Source organism: Colossoma macropomum, unplaced genomic scaffold (assembly GCF_904425465.1).
Source record: "Colossoma macropomum unplaced genomic scaffold, Colossoma_macropomum, whole genome shotgun sequence".
Classification (NCBI taxonomy): Eukaryota; Metazoa; Chordata; class Actinopteri; order Characiformes; family Serrasalmidae; genus Colossoma; species Colossoma macropomum.
In genome coordinates, this window is record NW_023494805.1 from 25,529,162 (window position 1) to 25,548,451 (window position 19,290).

Here is a 19,290-nt window from a genome sequence, read left to right on the forward strand (position 1 = left end):
CAAAAACAGTCTGTTTAGTTCTAAGGGATAAAGAGTTTAAAAAATGGTCATGCAAAAATGAATTATGACTGTTTTTAGTACACAGACCCACACAAACATCCTAAATGGACCTCAGGGGAAAGGATAACATGCAAGAAAAATGTAGGAAATGGCCCCGTTAAACTGAACAGGCCTGTATGTGGGGCCCACATTTGAGTTCCCAAGTTCCATAATGTCTTACTTTGCAGTTATCAGATATATTAAACTTGACTGAATAATAAGCCTCAAGATTGATGACTGAATATTAAGCATGCAGTTAAAGGTGTTAACATAGGAGGAGGTAGGGAAAGATGAGCAGAGCAAAGTCAGAAGAAGAAATGGATCTTGGGGAGAGAGGGAGAGAGGGAGAGGGAGAGGGAGAGGGAGAGGGAGAGGGAGAGGGAGAGGGAGAGGGAGAGGGAGAGAGAGAGAGAGAGAGAGAGAGAGACACCAGGCAAGAATTTACGGTTTCTGTTCTGCTTTGTTTACTGTTCACATTCATGAGCCGTATTGTGTACAGAGCATCGTGCTGAATCACATCAGTCCACTCTGCTTCAGCACTGCAGTGTTAATGTGCCCTTGTATACAGATTTAGAAACAGCCTGCACTTTCCCTTGTTTAGTAAATGAACAGTATGGTGTAGGAACCTGTGGACCTGGCTCTGGGTACAGTTCACTGATTAATCTTTTGTTGTAGCAGAATATTCAGTCAGATGGTCATTAACTTGAAAAACTAAATTGAGCGGTGGGCGATGTGTCAAATATAACTACACTGTAAGACGTTTTGTGATACTCATTTGCATCACGATATTTAGTTTTTTCTGCAACTTAATAAGTTGGAATGAACAAAAAAGAACTAACAATGCCACATTATACAACACTGTCAGTACATTGCTTTTTAAGTATTGATTAAATTACCGTGATACATTATGTCACAGTATACTGTTCTGAGTATATTGTGACATAATTTCTCATGATAATTGATCAATTTCATCATATTTCCCACCCCTAAATGCATGTCCTCATGAATTCTGCGGTGACATGTATGATATAGTGCAGGGCAGCACTGATGAAATTCAATATCGGTATGGTCTAAAAAATATTAGTATTTGGTGGTATTGATAAGTTTGTGTTAACATGGTTAATGAATTCATGTTTCCTGAGTGCTACTATTCTATACTAAAGATTGTCTTGTAAACCTGACGTAACATGTTTTAAATGTACTGTTTTGTTCTATTTTCATCTCTTTAAATTAATCCAAAGGGAGTCTTATACATTACTGTAGAGGCCATACCCTTAAGCACCCTACAAATGACAAATACATTGCTGTTGGGTAGGTTTTTGTTAACTATCATTACTACTCCAGCTACAAAAAGTATGTTTGTGTTAACAATACCAGTGTACCAGTATAGATTAAATCCCTCAGCAATACTATAATGTAATTTTACTGTAGGATTGCATAGTGATCAGTTGATGCACTGTGCGTGAGAAAGAAAAGCTTGATCGTTCCTCTGTGCTCATCAGAACAAAAAGGCTGACTTGTATTTGAAACATGCTTCCCTTCTCTGAAGGGCAGGGCTGATTCCATGGCTCTGTTTCTCCAGGCGATGTTGTCATTACCACATTTTCGATTAAATCTGTAATTAGTTTCTGCTGTCCTCTGATTCCACTATGAGTGCTTATTGGAGCCTGTGACAGAATCACAACTGCTGCACTGTATGTGCTGGGTTACAGTGTTCTGGGTTATATTTAAACAGGGATTTCTATTCCTTTATGTAATGCTTTTAACATCTGTGTGCTAAGAACAATGTTTAGTTTGGAATAAGCCTTTTAAAATCGGAAGTAAGTGTACCTAAAGGACTCTCTTTATTCTATCTCTCACGAATGACATTCTGATTTGTACAAAACACAGTTTGAGTTTGGAGGTGCAGGTGCTTTGAAAGTTTAAACATGCGAAACCTGTTTACATCTTACTGTTTTCATTTCTTCTCAGGAGGTGGACATTGTGGACATCAGCCATATCAGGGACACCAGAACAGGGAAGTTTGCCAAGATACCAAAGGTACAGTGTGAGAGAAGTAGGAAGTTTATGTGTGCATGTTTGTATTAACCCTTTTCAGTTAAGTAGGCATGCATGAATCTGTTACTGAAACATCAATGCTTCTAATTTTTGAGAATCGATCCTCTCAAAAATATTGATACCAAGTTTTTTCTTTAACCAATAATTTAAATTTACAGTGAGGTCCAAAGTCTGAGACCGCACTGAAAATTTGGGATTTCTTCATTTAAACCTGTAACTACATGTTAAGGAAAAAAGTTATGACAAGTAAATGAAGAAGAAACATTCAGAATTCTGCACTGTTTCTAGGTCAAATAGTCACACAAATTTGGGAAACTGACTATGTTAGCTTTTGTTTGTCTTATCTCCTCCATTGGAACACATGTTCAGATGACTCGAGTGGATTTAATCTGCTCCTTAGAGGATTTTGCACAAACTTGTGGAGTCCGTGCCAGCTCACCTGCATGCTGTCATGTAAAGCAAAAGGGGGACACACCGAATACTAATGAGATTCTGAAATTCCTGTAAACATCCAGAGATTCTACAGGGAGATTCACTCGAAAAAGGCCCGAATATTTTGTAATAACTCTCTCTAGGACGAAGCAATCTGAACAAAACAATGTGCATTGTGCTCCTCAGTATATGGAGCTTCGAACACGCTGGGATGCCCCTGCGTCGGCGCGATGAGGTAGGCGTCGGACTGCCGTCGCGACGTTTAACCTCCGTTTGCAACTTCCGGGTGCATACCCCCGTACCCCTTCACTTGTCTAGCAGAAAACGGAGATCACTTCCAGCATCGCATGTAATCTTAGCTGGATGAATAGGCACCTGCAGGATTTGACTGGACAGTGTAGTTAAGACTAAGGCACAGACTTTAAACTGTATTTTTATTGTTCTCCACATTTACTTTTTTACTGTAGAAATCAAAGATCACCCAAATCCCATTTGAATAAACTGATTTATCAAGTAGAAAAAAACATTTTTGAATTGTATGAGGGTGCTACAGTCAAATGGTTCTTCTAGATAGTCCTTAAAAAAATTAAGCATGCAGCTAAAAATATTGGTGTTCACGGCCACCTTCAGAGAGGACATTAGCACAACTACAACACTACAACTACAACAAACATCCAGACGCAATAAAACGGACAACTGTTGTGTCCATGTACTCTGAAAGAAAAAGCAAAACTATAGAGAAGGACTCAGACTTCGAGGGCTACCGAGGTACATTGAACCAAAGCTAGGCCTAGTCATAGGATTTATTTGTGTGTGCTTGTAATAAGTGAACTTTTAAATGTAGACCTTTCAGTAGCTCATCACTGTGTATTCCATTCATTTTGTCATCTGTTTAGTTTTTATTCATACAATCATAAACAAATTAAAGTTGTCAGGCTCTCAGATCAGACAAACCTGGGTTCTTATATGGGGTATGTTTAAGGTGTCCGGCCGTTTTACTTTGTTTACACATTTATGCCTGGCCCTGCTTATCAGTAATATGTTCCATGGTCCATACAAGCAACACTTATTAATATGTCACATTAATACAGAATTTGTTTGATGTGTGTGCTTATAGGTGTGAGTGTATAAAGCATTTTACAACGGCTTTAAATGTGGCTCAGCCAGTCATATTTCAGGACCGAAACTATCCATTTTACAATATATATTTTGATAGGTCATGTCATTGATTTTAGGCATGCCAGTTAACAATTAATCATGACTGTTTGTTACCTAACAAGAAATTTGCCTCAATATGCATCGCTAATCTCAATAAATAAGTAAAAAATGAACAAGTTAATTTAAATAAATGTATTTTTAGTAAGTGTACATTTATTAGTATACTAGCTGGTAAAGTGACAGAGTTATGCATCTTAGTTTTTCAAGATGATGGCTAAATCACAGTCCCCAGTCCTCACCCTAAGAGGCAGAAAGAAAGTTATTTAAAAAGTTTCTAGAAGCTTAGAAAGTAGTAAAAGTTATTTATAGATGTCTCTCTTTGATTGAGACACACTGAGACACTGCAGAATGACTACACATTGGTTTTCAGGTCGAGTGTGCCTGCAGTGCTGTGTACTATGACCTTATAAAGGTTTATTGCTGGGTGCTTTTTGATAGCATTGTTATATGTGTAAGATCAGATCTCTCTGGATGACCCACAAAGCCGCAGTGCTTCAGAACAGCGCGAGCAAAGATGCTGCAGAGGAACAAAGGCGCACTGCTCTCTGACAGGCTGCTGGAGGTGCAGGGTGTGGTGCTGCAGCTGGGGATTAATCAGAATTAGCTGGATGAAATTAAAACGAGGAACTGTTGGGTGGGGGAGGCTTCCAAAACCACTGTAGAAGTCCAGGCACAGTGAAAATACACATATGCTGCTTAAAAACAACACTCTGAGGAGCATCCATTTCCCTGATTTCAAATCAAAAAGCACATCAAGTTTTTACTGGACCCTTTTTTTTGTTTGTTTGTTTTGTTTTTGTTTGTGTGTGGTGTACAGGACCCACGTGTGCGTGATGTGTTGGGCATCGGGAAAGGCGACGGGAACGCGGATGGCAAGCTAGTGACTGTTGTCCATGGCAACGACCTGGTCAACATCTCCTTCCTCAACTTCCAGGCTATGCAGGAGGACATTGCCAAGGTAACCATAGCAACCAGCCATCGTCACCAAGACACTGTGCCCATGTGCCTCCCCTTACCCTGCCTTTCAGTCCCTCTTCCACCTCCAGACTCTTTCTTTTAAAAAAAAGAGTTTGTCGGTTTTCATTGTGATTCCTCTTTTCTTTTTCAGTTGTTGTTTTTGTTGGTATTGTTTTTCCTTTCTTTCTTTGTATCTATCTCTTTTTCTTACATTTTTAATGAGATTCCTTAGTGGTATTTCCTCTCATCACTCTCTTTGTCTCTCTTCTTCCTCTTTGATGCTCACATATTGTGCTGGTTCATTATGTTGACTCAGATTGTGTGTTTGTATGTCATGACTGTATCTCCAGGTGTGGACTGAAGAGCTGTTTAAACTTGCCACAAACATACTGTCCCAAAACGCCTCACGCAACACCTTCTTACTCAAAGCGTGAGTATTTTGTGTGTGTATGTGTGTTTGAACAATTTGTCCAAACGTGACGGAATCTGACTGCTCACTTCGAGTTCAGATGTCATTTCCTAAATTTCAGGATTGAGTCGGGATCAGTTCTCACATTAGACCTCTCACATTAGGGTTCTCACATTGGGTTCTTGCTCCTACTTTGAACAGATTGTATCCCTGCTTTTTTTGTGATCCTTACTCTACTATTCCTCTCTTTCACTACCTTAAAACAGTTTTTAATCTGGCATGCTGGAGTCACCTCCACCGCTTGTGTTGTTGACATGATTTTAGCCTTGAGGTCCACAAGGCGGGAAACAAACAGTGAATCGGTTCAGGAGACGACTGTTTAGTGCGACTCGCAGATTCAGTGTAAAGGAGTGGAGGTTTAGGATCAAACCTGTACAGGCTAACATCTCAGCACTGCACAGAATAACAACATACTGTACAATTACAATTAACTTTATCCATGCTACAAATCGTTTGCTGTTGCAGAAGCACTGCTTAAATAAATTTATTAAAGCAGAATTTAAACTTAACTTTGGGCAGCTGATTATTTTAGTGCATCATGTATTTTTTCATATTTTTTTATTTTTATTTGTCCGTGATCTAAAGCCTCTCTCATTAGAAATGTCAGGTTTTATTCAACACTTTGGTTGATGGGCTGGTATAGATCATTTTTCATATATACCGTGTTGATCCTACAAGAACAATTTGTCATTTTGCTGCCTAACTATGTCCAGTTTAGGAGCCGCACAGTGTTGCCATCAGGGCCTGGGGTAGTGGGGGGATTATGTGCCTTACTCAAGGGCACACCAGGTATACGCAATCAGTCCTTCCGGTTGATGGCTCATCTCTCGTAACACTTGGACTCAAAAATGGATGATTTTGAAAGGGTCAGGCCAGGTTTGGACTCAAAACTTGATGTGTTTTGAATCATGTTCAGACCAAAACTTCAGGCCCGAACGTGCGCACATGTGAGCTTGTGTTAGTGTCTTTGTTTGTTACCTACGTTGTGTGTGTGCATGTGGGCAAACATGTCATTACCAAATTTGTTTTACTCCTCCAATAAAGCTTTAATTTAGTGAATTGCAGCCTAAATTGTTTTACAACGTGCTGTAAACACACACCACTCTTCATCCCTCCATCCTCTCTTTCCTCTTCCATCCTTTACTTATCCTCAGAAAACCAAACCCATCTCTACGACCACAGTAAGAGTGATAAGACACTGTGAGATTATCAAGAAAAACTCTGCGGTCTGATGAGGAAATTGAAACAGTGGGATGAAATGAGATGCTCTGATAACAGTTCTGTTTTCATTCAATCAATGTTTACTGTAGCAGTTATTAAGATTTATGGTGTAAGACCAAAGCTGAGAGATGGTAGCAATTAATACTGTCTCTATTGATTATGATAGTAATTAGTACGGCTGGATATCACTCAGAATTTTCCGGTAGCAGTGCCAGTTCTGATACTTAGACTTTAACATTGATTCCTGAACAGTACTTTTACCTTCCTTTAAATTACAGACTGAAACTGGGTGTGACTTAGACCAGAAATGAGTGTCAGTTGCAGGAAATGGGTGTATATACTGGTGATAGAGGAATGCAGATGCTAAGTTGTGCCTACAGAATGTATTTTAGACAAACAATCAGCAGTCTAGATTTTGGAACATGTGTGTTCATTGGTTCAGACTGACTTCTTAGGTATTGAAATTTGATATTGGGTGACCTGGAATGTTTCAGTGCTCAGTAGTATTGAAGTAACTGAACAATAACAAACTATGCGGAGTTAGAAATGATAAAATATTTGTATTAAAATATAAACTGATATTTAAAAAGACTTCATTAAAAATTGGAAATACACAGAAAATGCACGTAAATGTGTAAATTAGGCCTTAACAGAAAGCAGTAGGTGATTTTAAAAAGCATTATTATCATACAAACTGTGAACTAAGTATTGATGATTCATTGAAAATGTAAATTTTCTGTAATTTACACAGCCAAACAGCAGTAGATTTTGGACAAATGAGTTTATTGGTTCACAGACGCTGACAGGACTGACTGCTGGGTATTAAACTTTGATTTTTGAATGACTTGGAATGTTTCATTACTTGGTAGTATTAAACTAATTTGGTTGGTACCGTAAAAGTATTGAATTTCGACAGCCAGCGAAACATTGTGAAGCATTTTATTGGAATATAAACTGTGAAGACTTTAAAAAGACTTTATTTAAAAAATATATATATGAAAATATGCAAAAGATGCATATACATGTGTGAATCAGGATGTGAGAGAGAACAGCAGAACTTGTGCATTATCCTCATGCAGACTAATCATTGCTGATTCCATGATAACTTGCAATTTCAATTTACATTTTTTTCAAATTGAGTGATTGAGTTTAATCAACTAATCATGATGGCATTAATAGCAAGTCCAGTTGACTTTTTTTAATTTGTTTTTTGGTATTTATCTTTTTTTATCTTTTTTCGTCACAGATACACCAAGCTAACTCTGCAGGTGACCCAAGATGGAAAAATCCCTGTGAAGAAGTGAGTAGAATCACACACTCACATGCAGACATGCAGATTCACATGCAGTCTATATGTGAGTTAGCCAAATTTCGCCACATCTTGTTTTATAAACCACTTTCCCTTCTCCTCTCCTACTTTCTGTTTCAGTTCTGCTCAGTGAAACTTTATGTTGCATGACTGTCAAAATATTGCCAAAGTGGATACAAATTAGATAACGTGATAACCATGATGGTAACATTCACTATGTGTTCATTCTTTCTCTTCCACTCTTTCTGCTCTGTTTCAGTATTTTGAGAATGTTCTCTGACAAGAGACGAGTGGAGGCAGCTTTGGAGCAGTGTGGTCTTGTGGCTAATAGGGTAATGAGTTGTTTATCAATTATTTACCTGTTAATCAATAAATTGATCAGTAATTATTTTTAATCCTGTATTATCTCCAGTAACTCTCACCTCCCAAGAGCTTATCTATTTTCTGTCCCCTCCCCCTCTCTCTCTCTCTCTCGCTCTCTTGCTCTCCCTCTATTTCTCTTTATTTCTCACATATCACAGTCTAAACTTACAGGGCCGCATCATGAAAAACAAAAACTAAATGTTCCTCAGTTTTGTAATTATAAGTTGAATATGGTATGTAAACGTGTTATTTGTTATTTCATTGTGATGAATAAACGTAAGTACAGGTTAGTACACATTCTCCTCAGGCTCACATAACTTATAAAAAGACATTGGCAAATAGACATAAAAGTGGATTCTGACTTTTTGTTATGTTTTGGTACTTAAAACCACACAAACATCATAAGTGGAGAAAAATAGTGGTAAAATTTAGGATATGGGTCTTTTTAAGGAAGGAATTAACATGTCATTTGTTTTGTCTGTCTCGCTTTCATCTTGTCTTCTTCAGGCTTTCTTTGTCCTGAAAGATTATTTGCATGCATCTGCAACCTGTTTGTGGTTAATTGTGCATAGTTAATGTTAATATTATTAGGAGAAATGTGGCTGGTCCAGGATCAGGAACATGGCACGAAGTTGCTAAGAGCTTGTTTTGTTGCTACGCACTGCCCTCTGCTGGTGTAAATAAGAATTAAATCAAGGAGAGAAGTGATGGTAGGATTTAATCTGTGTTCAAATAAAGCCTGAAGAGGGAATTGTCAGTCAATATGCAAATGTTTATTGCCAGAATGAAAGGCAGGGTTTCTGTTTGATTAAATCAGTGCTCTACAGCTCTAGTCCTGTTATTTGTTTGTTCATGATACTCTAGGACTGGAGCTGTGCTACAGTGGACTGTGTTGTACCGACAGATTTAGAAATTATTAGGGATGATTGATGTGATTTTATCTTTATCTGTGTCACTCGCAGGCAGATGGAGTCAAGCTGGACGAGTTTACATGGGACAAGTTCCACAGCTTTCTAAATAGCCTGTGTCTAAGGCCTGAGATTGACCGCATCTTCTTAGATCTGTGAGTCATTGACTGATGATGGAAATGTACTTTTTTAGATTGTTTCTCAGTGATTAGTCTATAATACAGCTTGAAATGCTTGTCTGAATGCGACAAGACCTGACTGTTCATATCAGAGTTGAGCAGGTTTGGGACATTATACCCAATACACACATTTTCAAGTTCAGTACAGCTTTCAATTCTGAGGTCAGGTATCTGTTTGATTTTCAGTATTTTTTTTTTAATGTTTTGATTTTACAGAGCTCTAATAATCTACTTCGCAGATTGATTTAGCTCAGATAAAAAGGCAAAGCCAAAACAAAAAATTGCGAAGTAGCTTGTTTTGTGTGTCATCTTAAACAGTACTGAGCTATAAACAATAAACAGCAAAAATAGAGAGGATGCACTCGTATACCTGGTTTTGATCATTGTCAGTTTCCTTAAAAGGCTGTGAATGAGAGACCGTCAGAAAAGACAGAGGGACATATAAGCAATACTGTTTAAGATTTCAGTTCACTATTTCAAAAGCTCATATTATCCATCTTTCAATACTGTAATAAAAATCATTACACCCTTGCTCAAATTTTAAAACAACCATTTTGAAATGGCTGTTTTTGTGAAACTAACACATTTACATATACCTGCCTATTCAACCTACAGCAGTTTAGCCCTGCCCATGCATTACAGTTGATTTTGGTACATAAAACCACACAAATGTCATAAGTGGACCTGAGGGGGGGGGCATAAGATGCAAGAAAAGTACAAAATGAGCCTTTTAAATTTCACATGCAGGTTTCTCATAGCCTGTCTCCCATCTTTAACTCATTAGAATCCCAGGCTTACATCCTAAGCATCATTCTTCAGTGACAACATGAAAAATAATGCCAACTGACTGAGTTATTCTTTTAGGAATGAATGTTACCACTTCTAAAACCAGTGTTACCTAATCCTGCTCCTGGGGACTGTTCTGCACAATTTCAACAGTTCCCTGTCTCAGCACACCTGATCCAGCTCATCAGCTGATTATCAAACACTTCATGCGCTAAATCAGGTGTGGGATATTGGCTTAGGAAACAGCTGAAACTGTGCAGTGCAGTGGGTCCCCAGAAGCAGGATTAGGTAACACTTCCCTAAATAGTTTTTTATTCCGGTACACTAGTGTCACTATGTGTCACATGTTTATTCAATCTGAAAATGTCTGGCATGTTGTTTGAAGGCATTAATTGAGGACTAAGTTTGTTAAAGTTGAATTTAAACATAGTTTTTACATAGCTGACAGCTAAGGCCGTTAACATTTTTAGTTTGTTTATCGATGATCTGATGAGAGCCATCGCAGATAACATTGTCGCTAAGCTATCTGGTTTGAGTCAGATTTAAGAGGTAATTTGTTGGGCTACAGTCATGTTCAGATTCTGAATATAGTGCTATGGGTTAGGCTGTTTATGTTCTGAGGCTATATGTGGGTTTGGATCACAATTTCAAGCCTGATTGAAGCTCTAACCTGTAATGTACAAATGACATGGACAAGAGTGAGCTAGAATAAATATGTATCGCCCTGTGAAATTTTTTTTGAAAACTTTGCCTGTGTGTTTGTGTGTTTAGTGGCTCTAAAGGGAAGCCCTTCCTGTCTCTGGATCAGATGATGGACTTTCTCAACAATAAGCAAAGGGACTCGCGTCTGAATGAGGTTCTTTACCCTCCCCTGAAACGAGAACAGGTCCGGCAGCTTATGGAGAAATATGAGAGCAACCTTAACCAGCTAGAGAGAGGTAAACGCACAGTGTGATGATGATGATTGTAGGGTTAATGATGATAAGGTTGATACTAATGGAATGTGTGTCTGTTTGTGCAGATCAGATATCTCTGATGACGTTCAGTAAGTATCTGGGAGGAGAAGAAAATGCAGTGGTTCCCTCTGAGCAGTTTGACATCATGGATGACATGAACCAGCCGCTGTCTCACTATTTTATCAACTCTTCACACAACACCTACCTCACAGGTTAGTACACATTCTCCACAGGCTCACATAACTCAAGCTTTGGATACACTACACGACTTCAGAATCCTAACAGATTATATAAAAAAATCTCTCACTACCTGACTGGTTTCAGCAGATTTTTTTTGACTGAAATATTCAACATCACACACTACACAACTTTTAAGCTGATTCACAATTTCCAAAATCCAAGATTTGGAGACACAAATAAATGTACAGCAGCTGCTGCTGTTTTTGCCACCATTTGCACTGACACGGTAAAGAAGCAGCAGGTAAAACATTTAGGTGATTAGTGTGGTAGTTTTTGATGTACAACATATGTCTATATAGTATATGAGTTTGTGTATATATTGTGCCACACCCCTCTTTGCCTATTACATCTCCTGCTCTTACGGGAAGGCTTTCCATAAGATTTTGGAGTGTGTCTGTGAGAATTTGTTAATTAATTTGTGCCAAATTAAGTCAAAAACGCATTTGGTCAGACACTGAGGTTGGATGAGGGGGCCTGGCTCGCAGTCGATGTTCCAATTCATCCCAAAGATGTTTAGCAAGGTTGAGGTCAGAGCTCTGTGCAAGCAAATGAAGTTCCTCCACACCAGACATGTCAAACCATGACTTTATGGACCTCGCTTTGTGCAGTGGAGCACAGTCATACTGGAAAACAAAAGGGTTTTCCCAGACTGTTGCCACAAAGTTGAAAGCTTATGGTTGCCTAAAATGGCTTTGTATGCTGTAGCATTAACATGACTCTTCACTGGAGGGGATGAGCCCAAACTGTGAAAAAGCCCCAGATCATTATCCCTCCTCCACCAAACTTTACTGTTGGCATTGTGCAGTCCAGTAGGTAGCATTCTCCTGGCATCCATCCAACCCATCAGACTGCCAGATAGTGAAGTGTAATTCATCACCCCAGATAACACATTTCCACTACTTCCACTAAGACCAGTGTCAGGTTTACACCACTCCAGCCGACGCATGGCATTGCACATAGTGAAAGTAGGATTGTGCTCCTAGACGCTTCCATTTCATAATAATAGCACTTATGGTTGACCCAGGCAGATCTAGCAAGACAGATATTTCATTAACTGACTTGTGGCAAAGGTGACATCCTATGACAGTGCCACGTTTAAAGTCAGTGAGCTCTTTAGTACGACCTGTTCTGCTGCCAGTGTTTGTCTATGGAGATTGCACGGCTGCCTGCTTGATTTTATACACCTGTTAGCAATAGGTGTGGCCACAACACCTGAACTCAATAATTAGGAGGGGGGGCGTCCATACACTTTTGGCCATATAGTGTACTTGGTTGTGCTCGTGCCTTAAACTCTGTTTCTTGAAACAGCTTCACTACACACGTGAATGTCTGTTTGCTCTGTGTAAAAGTTGTGTAGTGTAACTCTGGCTTCAGTGGAGAACTGTGTTTTAACTTCTCTTTCAGCATTGGTTGATAAGCTCTTGGACAGGTTGGAGAAAAATGCCTAAATGTGGCTGAGAAGCACATTTTATTTGATAAATCAAGTTCTGGTATCTATTTGAATACTGTATGTATGAATAACCAGCATGTGCGAGTTTTAGCAGTCACTCTGTTGCTCATGTTATGCAGAGGTAGTATGTGTGAAACAGGTAAAATTCTTGAAAAAAAGCTTCACAGCCAAAAATAGACATTTATAATCTTGAATCTGGACCCTGATGGACATACAGTAAAAAAAATCTCTCTCTCTCTCTCTGTCTGCAGTGGGTCAGTTGACAGGGCTGTCTTCAGTGGAGATGTACAGGCAGGTGCTGCTGACAGGGTGCCGCTGTATTGAGTTGGACTGCTGGAAGGGCCGTCCACCTGATGAAGAACCAATCATCACACACGGCTTCACCATGACAACCGAAATCCCCTTCAAAGTGAGACCACCACTCGATAGAATAGTTCTGTTCAATTCCTTTTCTCCTTTTCATCATCTTCCTGTCACACTGTCAGTTGCACATCCATGACATGTCAAATACACTCTTTCTTTCTTTCTTTTTCTTTCTTTCTTTCTTTCTTTCCTTCCTTCACTTTAATGTGTCTCTCTTTAATTTCTCTCTCTGTAGGAGGTGATTGAGGCCATTGCTGAGAGTGCCTTCAAAATCTCTCCCTATCCCGTCATCCTCTCCTTCGAGAATCATGTTGACTCGTAAGTGAAGTCCTCTCAGTTTGTGTTTATGAGAGAGACTCTACTGCACAGAGTACTTCTGTTACTAATGCATACACTATTACTTAGCATTCTACTTGAGTTTATTTTCAGTTGATATCATTTTAAATTTCTTTCACCTTCTCCCTCTTTCCTTTTCATTTGTCTTCTCTCCTTCCAGCACACGGCAGCAGGCCAAAATGGCAGAGTATTGCCGTTCCATATTTGGTGATGCATTGCTCATTGAGCCGTTAGAGAAATACCCGGTGAGTCAGCGGTTAATGCAGGGCTGTGTTCAGATGATAATGTGTGAATTTGCATGCTGTAACATGTTGCCTCTGCCCCAGGTGTGTCACGGCTGTGGGTAGAGTCATATACTTAACTGACTTACTGATCTCTACTGATCCCCAATCAGATGTTGCCCGAACAGTATAAGACTACATTCACTTTACATAAGAGACAAATCAGTTTGTTTGATCTGATCAGAATTAAACCACCTTTGAAATGTGGTCTTAGTAGGGTTGTCATCATATACTTAGTTTTAATCAGTAAGGCGGTTGCAAGAAAATGACATGTGCCAGGGGGAAAAAACATTTTGGGAATTGCCCCCCCCGAACAAATGTATAAAAAAATATATGCTTCATTTTCATTTCTTTCCTAGTGTTGTGTCAAAATATACTGTATTGTGAGACAAAAAACAACAATACGTATCATATCGCCAAATAAGTGTATCATTACACTCATATAGGTCTTACATCTACGTCTGATATCTGGGGTTTGTCTCACAAAGTATGTTCAATTAAGTCAGGGTTTCTGGATAAGTTTCAGCCTCACAAAACCTAAGACGCAAACACAGTTAAGTCATTTTACAAGTTTCATGGTGTTTAACAACTTTCTCTATTTACCCAAGTTTAAATACTCAAACTGTGATTAGTCTGTGTGCGTGTGCACATAAAAGCATGTTGTTTAGAAAGTAAAGCAATTGTAACAGCAAAGAGCAACATTGTCACTGCTGTCACTGTGTAAATAGTGCTATAAAATAAATTGACAGCTCATAACTTGATACGGTTTCCAAAAAAAAGAAAACAAACAAATAAATAAATAAATAATAATTAAAAAAAAAGAACTGGAAGGTCCTTATCTAACAGAAGGTCAATTCTAATTGGTCAGAAACTCTATTCTGGTTTCTCCAAGACCTGTTTACAATCCATAATCCTGAATTAAACACCTTCCCAAGAGCATGCCATAGTGAATGACCCTGTTAGATCGAATTAAGTTAGCTGGCTAACCAAGAAATCCTACTTTGTGAGACACCACTGGCCTCATTCAGTGCAGGCAGACTGTCAGTGGCAGCTAACAGATATGAATCACTCAGACACAAATGTGAATTATTAGTGTAGAAAGATCCTAGAAAAAAGATCTTAGAAGGATTGTAGCAAAAAAGTTGAGGCTTGTACTGAACCCAGACCAGTTGAAAATGTGGCTAAAATAATGAAAAAACAAATGTGCTTTTCTGTAGCTAGTCCCAGGTCAGTCACTGCCCAGTCCTCAGGAGCTTATGGGGAAAATCCTGATAAAGAACAAGAAGAAGCATCACCACGGAGCGTCCAATGGTGGCAGTGTCAGACGCAGGGTGGGAGAGGGAGCAGACGAGCAAGCCTCGCCTCTGAACGGTCAGCACTCTGTCTTTCTTGCTCATTCAGATAGACGGTTTGAAAAACATTTAGTTTTGGGTGCATCTGACTCATTACAGCATTCATATTCACAGTCATACATTCAGTAAAATGTATGAGAGTCAAAGTCATACATTTTGTGAAATACCATACACTGTCCACAATCAGTCTAACCCTTAGCTGAAGCTAACTCACAAGTGACATGAACAGTTCATTCATGTTCCCTGACTCTGTGTGGTTATCATGCATGTCTTCATTCCATATCCATTCATAATAAAATCTGTGTTTAGATTGTCCACTGAATGAAGGTGAAGCAGGACAGGTCATGTCCAATGGGGCTGAGAAGCTGGCAGAGAGAATGAGCAAAGACAGCGATATCCGCAAGTCCATGGGTTGGTGCCTAATTGAGTTTGGAACAGTCAGAGTGTATACTGATGTCATTGTGGTGCCAATGTATAGTTAAAGAGTGAAGAGTTTTCATGTATGTCTTCATTTCTTTATTTGCATATACGGGTGAAGATCGAGGAGATGGAGAGAGTGACGAAGAGGAGGAAGAAGAGCCTGTAACAGACCCCAAAAAACACAATTCTGATGAGGTAAATCCTCACACATTCTGACATTCTCTCTTTCTCACTCTCTCTCTCTTTCTGTCATACTGCTGTGATACATTGAGCATTTTGTCTGTAGCTCCTGTTCACCATGTGAATGCCCACACTGTCTGAATTAGAGCTTTCTTTTCCTCACTGTGTTTTCCATCACTACATAAGAGAAGCATTAAACTGCCTTTATTGTTGGATGCACTGTCATAGTTTGAGTGAGTGTGAACATACATTTAAAACTAACAAATTTCACATCTCTGAGGGCTTATTGATCCCCCCCCTTACTGTAGTGGGCAAGAAAACCTTGTGTTCTATTAACATATTAAATTACTTTCACCTTTTCCTTTCTTCCTCCTGTCTTGTGAACAAACAGGGAACAGCATCCAGTGAAGTCAACGCTACAGAAGAAATGTCCACGTTGGTAAACTACATTGAACCAGTCAAATTCAAATCCTTTGAGGTGGCAACCAGTAAGTACTACAAAGTGAATGTTCGTGCATGTGCGCATGTTTCATAATTGTTATGAATCACTTGAGCTTTTGGAAGCATTACAATACTCTTATCTCTGGTTCTTGTCACCGCCACTGTAATTATTTCTGACTTTTTTTTACATCTTAAGCATTTCATTCTACAGAAATAAAAAAAATGCTGAAATTCAAGTTTAAACTCTTTACAACAAATGAATGAATTACTCTATTCATGCTACTTATCTGCTTAATTAAGACATTAATAACATTTCTATGAAACTTTATAATACAAATGAACATGTATGTCTGTTACATTCTTAATAATGAATGACTATTTAAGCTACTAGTCTGCTTAAATAGCACTTTTACAACACAACGTGTTTGTGGTTAGTTTAATCTGAAATTTGGTACCTTTTGAAAATGAAATAGAATTGATCAATATCTCTTTCTCTGTGTTCTCAGAGAGGAACAAGTATTTTGAAATGTCATCCTTTGTTGAGACTAAGGGCATGGACACACTGAAGAATTCACCCATTGAATTTGTCGAGTATCCTTAACATATTTTTCATATGCATAATTGGATCATCATTGTTTATAAATAGAATGCATCTGTTGTTCTTTGAGTGTTTACACCTATGTTCAGGTATTATTTATGCCTGTGTGTGTGTTTTGTGTGGTGACAGTGTGAGTATGTGTTGTATTTCCTGAACTGTCTGTGTGTTCAGATACAATAAGAAGCAGCTGAGTCGGATCTATCCTAAAGGCACGCGAGTGGACTCCAGTAACTACATGCCTCAGCTCTTCTGGAACATGGGCTGCCAGATGGTGGCACTCAACTTTCAGACTCTTGGTGAGTCTTTCCCACTCTTCTTAAAAAAGATGTTTTTAGTTAGAAGAAAGTGCTGTCCTTTTTGATTATTAAAGGGTCACTTCATACTAACTCCCTTGGGGCCTACGTGCTCACATCATATGTTCACATTAAAAAAATGAAGGAAAATCTTTAATCTCTCTAACTCTTAAGTCAACTTGCCCCTTTTTGATTTCTTTTTTTTCCAGGAAATGAATTGTTTATACTGTGTATGAAAGTTTAAACCTCTGTGAATACAAATGCTATGTTAAATGGAAACACTCGTTTGTGGGATTGTTTGTAGATTTACCCATGCAGCTGAACTTGAGTGTGTTTGAGTATAACGGACGCAGTGGCTACCTGCTGAAGCCTGAGTTCATGAGACGCACAGACAAACACTTTGACCCCTTTACTGAGAACACAGTGGACGGCATTGTGGCAAACACTGTCAAGATTAAGGTAATGTGTGTTGCTGCTGTTATAGTGTTATTCTGTTGGTGTTTGAGGAGTGTACTTTCATCTTGCTGCTATGACTGCTGGCACAGTGAACAAAGTCTCCCAACGATCCTCGTAAACTTTAGTAAATCTAAAAAGATATGTAATCAAATGCATTTCTGAAAGCTCTTCCTGTTTCTTATGCAGTTTACCTACATTTTGCACAATTCTACTTCAAATGTGTTCATATGATAGAATATAAAAATTGGGGAAAAAAACAAAGCACAATTTTCCATAAACCTACCAAAAAGACTCTGTGTTTAGGCTTAGTCAGTTTCCTACATATGCTTTCTCTTGCATCCTATTTGTACCTGAACAAGCACAAATAGTTTAGTACATCTGTCACAGTAGGGAAGGGCATTTCAGTCAAATTTGATACTTGAATTTTTAAGGCATTATGTATTTCAGGTTTATTCCATCAAATCTATTTGAGTGGAGTGTAAAATAAATTTGAGCTTCTAGTTTATCTGTGCCTTAATACGACGCTTCTCTGACCAGCTCTGACCAAAATATAAAATATATAAGGTTGATTATAAAGTTCCGGCATCCCATGATTCTTCAGTATGAGCATGTAAAACGTAACAGAAGATCTAATTGTCATATAAAAAATCTTAATCTACAACTTTAAATATTTGAATAGTCACGTGTGAAATTTAAAGATTTTGACTGATCCCTAGTCTACAGTTCTCAGCAAGTGTTTGGTGTGTATGTGACAGTACGCTGATTTGTGTGTTTGTTCTTTCTCATTTGTATATAGATTGTGTCTGGTCAGTTCCTGACTGATAAAAAAGTGGGAGTGTATGCTGAAGTGGACATGTTTGGACTGCCTGCTGACACCAAGAGGAAATACCGCACCAAAACGTCCAATAACAACTCAATGGACCCCCTCTGGGAGGAGGAGTCATTTCTCTTTAATAAAGTAACTACATTGCCAAAATTGTTGATCATACATACATACATGCATACCCTGGCTCAGCTATTTGACTGTACCTCTGAAACTTCCCAGTTTAGCCTGCACATGTGAAGTTGGACATAAATGCATGATGATTCTCTCTCTCTTTCCCTCTGTCTCTTCTCTCTCTCTCCATAGGTGGTGTTGCCCACATTAGCTTCACTGAGGGTGGCTGTATTTGAGGAGAATGGTAAATTCATTGGGCATCGGATCTTACCAGTTGTGGCTTTACGCCCAGGTCAGTACATGCATCGTCTACTTCACAGGACTTCATTGAAATTTAGTCTGCTTTAATAGTTTTGACTATTAAAGTTTGAGTTATTATTAGTGTGACTGTTTTGGCTCAAGTGCAGCCTGTGTGCATGTGTTTTTCAGGGTACCATTACATTAATCTGAAGAATGAGCTCAATCAGCCACTTTTGCTAGCCTCGCTGCTGGTGTACACTGAAGTTCAGGACTACATCCCTAACGAGCACCAAAGTAAGAAGGCACAGCATTTACTACCATTTGTCATAGAATGTATACAGCTAGGCTGATGAACAATTTTGAAAAATGGATAAATTAGGACAAATGTAATGAAAAATGTCTGTAATATAAGATGTAAAAGAAAATAAAAAAGCAACAAACTAAGAATATCACTTAATGAGACTCACTGTCATATATGTGATAAAGAATTTGTGTGCGACATTTACTGAAATGAGGAGTCTGTGTATAAAAATATTGATATGTTGAAGTTGATATGTACTTTACCATCATAGTGCAGCATTTTAAACTCCATGTGCAACCAAAATTATTATTATTATTATTATTATTATTATTATTACCAATTTCTGTCCTGTAACTATATAACTTAACCTAAAACTTTTTGTGTGTGTGTCTGTGTGCGTGGGCTAGTCTATGCTGACGCTCTGACCAATCCAATCAAGCATGTGCTGGACCAGAGAGAGAGGCAGCTGGCTGTATTCATGGAGGACAGTAACGATGTTACTAAGGT

At 38.6% G+C, this 19,290-nt stretch overlaps 1 protein-coding gene across 1 annotated transcript in view; it reads left to right on the forward strand.

The window, feature by feature from the left end:
- plcb3 (phospholipase C, beta 3 (phosphatidylinositol-specific)) overlaps positions 1-19,290 on the forward strand; it is a 67,705-nt gene that overhangs the window by 37,912 nt on the left and 10,503 nt on the right. The window contains exons 3-24 of the mRNA XM_036596548.1: positions 2,011-2,079; positions 4,565-4,705; positions 5,055-5,134; positions 7,641-7,694; positions 7,963-8,035; positions 9,029-9,129; positions 10,711-10,877; positions 10,961-11,107; positions 12,837-12,994; positions 13,184-13,266; positions 13,445-13,529; positions 14,783-14,936; positions 15,227-15,328; positions 15,456-15,532; positions 15,909-16,005; positions 16,465-16,549; positions 16,728-16,852; positions 17,154-17,308; positions 18,102-18,263; positions 18,435-18,534; positions 18,672-18,776; positions 19,191-19,288. Coding sequence (XP_036452441.1) covers positions 2,011-2,079; positions 4,565-4,705; positions 5,055-5,134; positions 7,641-7,694; positions 7,963-8,035; positions 9,029-9,129; positions 10,711-10,877; positions 10,961-11,107; positions 12,837-12,994; positions 13,184-13,266; positions 13,445-13,529; positions 14,783-14,936; positions 15,227-15,328; positions 15,456-15,532; positions 15,909-16,005; positions 16,465-16,549; positions 16,728-16,852; positions 17,154-17,308; positions 18,102-18,263; positions 18,435-18,534; positions 18,672-18,776; positions 19,191-19,288 — 2,418 coding nt within the window. The remainder of the gene's footprint in view (positions 1-2,010; positions 2,080-4,564; positions 4,706-5,054; positions 5,135-7,640; positions 7,695-7,962; positions 8,036-9,028; positions 9,130-10,710; positions 10,878-10,960; positions 11,108-12,836; positions 12,995-13,183; positions 13,267-13,444; positions 13,530-14,782; positions 14,937-15,226; positions 15,329-15,455; positions 15,533-15,908; positions 16,006-16,464; positions 16,550-16,727; positions 16,853-17,153; positions 17,309-18,101; positions 18,264-18,434; positions 18,535-18,671; positions 18,777-19,190; positions 19,289-19,290) is intronic.